The following is a 6,000-nucleotide window of genomic DNA, read 5'->3' on the forward strand; positions in this document are numbered from 1 at the left end:
ATCCACAAGACCCTGGCTGGACAGATACATGGTATCTCTCCAGGCTATCGAAGGGGCCTGCGAAACCATCTCGGTGATGGTGAATACTGTACTCGACAGCTGCTGTGTGTTGGTTTTGTTGAGCCTAGGACTCCCTCAGGGCAGTTCTCAGTCCTGGGCCGCGCAGCCGAGGGGTAAACGCAGCTGAAGCCCACTACTACTAGTGCTATCTCTCTCTCTCTCTCTCTCTGTTGACACGAACCTTTCCAATACCAGTTTGACTGGGAGAGATTGAAGTCCGGGATTCATTTCCAACTCGGAATTTCAAAGACATTACGATATTTCTAGAGCCCTCCATCCCTCTCTCCCTGTACTGCCTTTATCCTGGAGCTGATCAATGAGAACGTGAAGAATGGCTACCACATCGGCTGCCTTGGAGCAGGAAAGAGCTCGTGCGAGAGGAGATGCTGTTGAGAAGGGACGTCGCGGCAAACGTCCTTCGCGCTTACCATCGGTCGGTCAATTCAAACGAAGCTTGAGCAGTCTGCGCCGCGGCAGCACACCTCGGTTGCAGAAAGTGGTTTTCCTGGGCGATGTGGAGGTGGGAAAAACTGCTATCATTTCGCGCCTAATAGGCGACTACTTCTCAGCGGACTATGAACCGACTATGGAGGAAATGCATGATTACAGAACCAACCTGCGGGGGATGGAGGAAACCGTGCAGATACTCGACACGAACGGAGATCCGTCAGAAGAGGTGGAATGCTTACGGGAGCGGGCAATTCGGATGGGTAATTCATTCGTGGTTGTGTTCAGCGTGCAGAAGAGCTCGACGCTTCGACGGGCCGCTGTACTGTTGGAAGAGATCTTCCTGGCCTCTGCAAACAGAGAGATCAAGCGAGAGGAGGTCGGCAGAGCAAGAAGAGTGGTGCTGGTCGGTAACCAAGCAGATGAGGAGGACTGCGGGGACCTGGATGATCGCATGGACGACGAATTATATCCGAGCGCTAGCGCGAGTCCTCGCCAGGTATCATCGAGTGAGGCATGGCAGCTAGCTGATGAGTATGGTATAGCGGAGTACATTGAGGTTTCAGCCAGATCTGGCCTAGGTGTCGATAGCATAATGCGCAGACTGGCACGGTTGTACCAGCGCAAGGTGGAGAAGGAAGACGAGGAAGAAGGGAAAACGTTCATGAAGAGAGTGACGTCATTCTTGCAGCCAACACGGAATGGCACTTCTGTGCGAGTGAAGAAGAAGTCGAGTCGCTCCACACAGCCGCCGGATGTATTGGTAGCATCACCAGATGAGAGAACCAGTACCCTGCCAAGACCAACCAAGACCACTCGTAGCAACAGCAAGTCTCCATCAGAAGAAGCATCCTCACCAAGTGAGGGTTCACCTCCTATGAAGCGAGGTGGACTACGCGCCAGTCTGGGGAAAGCGTTCGGGAAGCGGAAGCGGGCGCGTGACCGGTCAAAGGCCGCGACCACCGATAACTTGCCTTCTGGTCAAGACGCATCTATGCTACATTCGGCACTATAGCCCCCTCCTCTTCACACACACACACACACACACACACACACACACACACACACACACACACACACACACACACACACACACACACACACACACACGCACACACACACACACACACACCACAAACGCACACACGCACCACACACATATGCACACACACATGTACACACACACACACACACACACCTGGTCCTGGTATACACTGCCATGTAGGTCACGTGTTTCTCGTTGAGCGAGACGAAGACGAGAGTACACACACACACACACACACACACACACACACACACACACACACACACACACACACACACACACACACACACACACACACACACACCAGATACCCTGACCTTGGACGACAGTGAGCATTTTTGATTCTCTATATGAAGCTCACACGTTATGCTTTTATACTGTCGTGACCTCAGAGACAATGCCATGTTCTGATCCTCTCTTTTGATTGGAACATGCTTGAGATTCTACTGGTGAATTTGAGTAATCATTTCACACCCAAGCTGACGTGCATAATGGGAAATCTATTTGAGAATTACTTTGCCCCAAAATTGACGTAGCCCACTCTTAAATTAAGCTGATCTTGCCTCATCCTCCCCCCCCCCCCCCCCCACTCCATTTATGTTTACATTAAAAAAAGAGGTGCAATGTACTTATTTTTGGTTAGCGCTCAGTGACGGCCATTGATCGGATTGTGTTTCGACATTGGTGATCGATACCAGCAAACTTAATCTCCAGCACATTTTGCAAGGATGAAGCAATAATTTCAACGTTGCCAAAGCAGAATATGGGCTACCACTTTAACACGTGGATGGCAGTGGAAATGCAAAGGAGATGAATGACTGGGTATAAAGATTGCTGCCGGGGGGAGGGGGAAGGAATCAGCTGAGTGTTCAGTATGCATTGAATGTTGGATCAATTGTTTCACTTTGGACAATGGTAATCCCTCTGAAGCAGCTGGTGGCTAGTATAATTACAGTCCTAGCCAGAGAAACCTGACCTCATGAACAATACAGCACCAAGGGCTGGCTACATGGCCCTGCACCACACACACCACTCTGCAGACTTCAGCACGGCGCGGCTGTATTCACGAGGTCGGATTTTTCTGGCCAGAACTAAACCTGCCCAGCACATTATTATTATTGAGATCACACATAATTATTTCAAACCGGCTTCAATTCCATGTACTTTAGGCACCCTGCAACCTGAACTACAGTAAAACCTGTAACTAACGACCACCCCTTGGTGCCAGTAAAAGCGGTCTTTAGTGGCAGGTGGTCTTTAGTTAGAGGTTTGCACTGCGCGATCATATATGGATCCCGTATATGATATGTATGTCAAAATGCAGCTAATACGATTTCCCAGGACTTGCGCAATGCCATTCTTATTTCAGGTCAAACAACACTTGGAGAGAGAGAGAGAGAGAGAGACAGACGGAGAGAGACAGAGGGAGAAGACTACTTTTTGCAGACATCAAATTCAGCTGCTACTTCTGAAACCAGGAGTCAAACGTTCCCTGTAGAAGTTTCGTCAAGTTTTACGCTGGGCTTCAAATTTGTTCATGTGATCAATCGTACCGACTGTCCGTGTTGTAACTTCTCGATTGCTTGAACGCGATCCTTCAGCATCAGGACCTTGCGGTGCTGCTTTGTTTCTGGATTCCTTGATGCCATCGTCGATTTGTCTGTATGACTGGGGTGTCAGAGCCGCTCTGTCTTCGTTTCTCCTCCAAGTAGTAACATCGATTAGAGAGCGCTTTCGATGCGCTCTCCAAGACGTTTCCTATCGTGTTTATTCTTGACAGAGCTTGAAATTTGGACAGGTGTAGTGTAGTCCACACCGATTCCACAGTCAAAATGACCTGTGTTCATTTGTTCAGCTGTAGTATCGAAAGAGTCCTTTCAGGACCATGGAAAATCAGCAAATTTTCAGGAAGGAGCTTCGAGCAACATTTGATTTCGTACATCGCGGTCGCTAGTTACGGGTCAGTAATCGTCTTTGGGGCAAGAAGAGGCGGTCGCTGGTCGCGTTCAGCAGGTAGTCGCTAGTCACAGTGCATTTTGAATGTGAGACCGTCCGTGCCTGGCGAAGTGGTCGGTAGTACCAGGCTGGTCGCTAGTCACGGTGGTCTTTAGTTACAGGTTTTACTGTAGTTCCCCTTGTCAGTCCCACAGTCATAAAAACTCTTCTTTGCCATACTTCAGAATACTTTGCAGGATGAAAATACTCCAATAAGTCTGCACAGACATGTGTGTGCGTGTGTGTGTGTGTGCATGTGTGTGTGTGTGTGTGTGTGTGTGTGTGTGTGTGTGTGTGTGTGTGTGTGTGTGTGTGTGTGTGTGTGTGTGTGTGTGTGTGCTGGTGTGGGTAATAAAGGATCCAGGACGTCTCGAATTCGAACATTCAAAAATGGCATAATAAGGTTGATGGTTCCCAGCTGAATAGATAGCATGATCAAAGTTCTCAAGGTAGGTATTGGCGAATCAAGCTCATCCCCAACAAACAGAAATTGTCTGTAATTGGACAACTCTGCGGGGAAAGCATCTCTCGAACTAGTGCACAATCAGTCTCCTCAGTCTGTTCCTGGTTTCTTGTGGCGATTGCGGCCTCTCTGAGAATGAGCGACGGGTGCTGCAGGTGAGCATGACACAAGCACAGCAATAGGAATATGCAGTTCTAAGAGAAAGAAACTCAAACACTGAGCCGAATGAAAATAGATCAGGTCATTGAATGTCAGTAGAGTCATATCTCGTTTATCCGGTCCTTTTTTATCCGGATCCCTCGCCATCTGGAAGAAAATAGCTGGTTACAGATTTACAGCATACGTGATGCATCCAACATAACCAGTGTTCGGCTATCCGGTTCCCTCGCCTATCCGGATGTTTTTGTGGCAAACGGATGTGTGCTGTTGAGCGAGGTCTGACTGTATCACATCAGTCAGTATTGTGCTAGTTGTTGCACCTTCTGACTACACAACATCTTGCTTATAACTGTGAGTGTTTAACACAAATTACAGATAACATGTAACATTTTGGTAATTCTTTTAAATTGTAAAATTGAGAAGGGATTTTTGCCTGGAGGGAAGCAAACTAACACAAGTAGCCTTTCCTACCATTATATATACTCTTCAAGTCTATTACAGTGGTGATAAGGGCCGCAGCAAACAAGTCCTTATACTTGGCATTTTGGCGGTCAGAGCAGCGACATAATAGCACCTAAGAAAGTACTACAAATGTAGTAGCGCCAACTATATAGTGAAACAATCAATACACAGCGTACTATGGGGCATATGGTGCTACATTGCCAAAACAGTGACAACTTTTGCACATACTTCTTCTGCACACATACACACAGTTCGGGCTCTTGTCACCGCTGTGTGCGGCTTGAAGAGTAATCATGGGTACAAAAGGCCTCGTCGAAACTATAGAGGGTTGCGATTAGATCACCAATTGAGAGGCTTTGGCGAAATCACGGACTAATGCACGCATTAGAAGATCCGCTGACTCACGCTGTATACTTCGCCCCGTTAGAATATCCACTACTTCGGTAACTCACCCAATGACATCATTCGGATAACCTTTATCTGTCTTCTGTGTTGCTTACGTTTACATGTATGTAGAAAATCGGTTAAGGAACGCCAGAGATACAATCATGTATAATTTTTTTAGTGCCACTGTATAGGCACATTGCCTTTGGGTCATTTCATAATAATAACAATAAATGTATACCAATCGATCGATATCGATCGATGGGATCACAAAGGGTTAAAAAGAAGAAGGAACACAGGGCTCATTCTGACTGAACAGTATCCAGTTACAGTAGTGGACAGTTGCACATAACTTAATTGCATCCATGCGTCCCTTCTCATTTTCGCAAGACAAACATCAACAGATTTCTGCATACTGCAATCAACAAGACAAGTTGAATCGACATTTGTGTATATTTCATTCATGTACTACCTCCGACAAGCGAAACTTGGCGCGTTTTTTTATCTTTTTGTGTTTGTACCACAAGTAACTTTAGTTACTTCACAAGGCTGTGTGTGTGAAGTACGCGTATACGACCTACTTGTGGAATTGTACTCTCCATGCAACCGGGTGCAGGAAGCCATGCGACGAGCTGGTGAGTGGCACATGGCTCGACTAGTCAGAAGCAGGCCAGTCTCTCGTGTACCAGCACAACAGTGCGCGCGCGCCGCGCGTCCATTCTGCGAAGGAGAATCGTCGTGATTTCGCGTTTCAATGCAAAACCAAGGAGTTCTCTCTCTCTTCACTTGATCACTCAGCCAGCACAGAGTCCATACGTCCATGCCAAATAATCCTAGCGTCTTTCAATAGCCTTCAGAGCCATGCGTCTCTGGTGGCTAAGGAAAAGAGCCAGGAATTGCTGCCTGCAATTTTGGACAGTTGGCGAGAATACCCGGCAAAAATGTTGCAGTCCAGGCGCGTTTGGAGGTGTTGCACAGTTCTTAC

At 47.5% G+C, this 6,000-nt stretch overlaps 2 protein-coding genes across 3 annotated transcripts in view; one reads left to right on the top strand and one right to left on the bottom strand.

The window, feature by feature from the left end:
• The first annotated feature begins 69 nt into the window (after positions 1-69).
• LOC135809696 (ras-related protein Ral-B-like) lies at positions 70-1,847 on the top strand. Its single transcript, XM_065323109.1, has one exon. It carries the CDS (start codon positions 392-394, stop codon positions 1,520-1,522), a length of 1,131 nt encoding a protein of 376 aa, XP_065179181.1. The 5' UTR covers positions 70-391; the 3' UTR covers positions 1,523-1,847.
• Positions 1,848-3,684: 1,837 nt separating this feature from the next.
• The window catches only part of LOC135809697 (uncharacterized), a 44,454-nt gene continuing 42,138 nt past the window's right edge, over positions 3,685-6,000 (bottom strand). For both annotated transcript variants that reach the window (XM_065323110.1, XM_065323112.1), the window contains one exon: positions 3,685-4,159. In XM_065323110.1, the coding sequence (XP_065179182.1) occupies positions 4,101-4,159 (59 nt within the window). In that variant the 3' untranslated portion in view covers positions 3,685-4,100. The remainder of the gene's footprint in view (positions 4,160-6,000) is intronic.

The sequence above is a fragment of the Sycon ciliatum genome, chromosome 2, assembly GCF_964019385.1.
Source record: "Sycon ciliatum chromosome 2, ocSycCili1.1, whole genome shotgun sequence".
In the NCBI taxonomy this organism is placed as follows: Eukaryota; Metazoa; Porifera; class Calcarea; order Leucosolenida; family Sycettidae; genus Sycon; species Sycon ciliatum.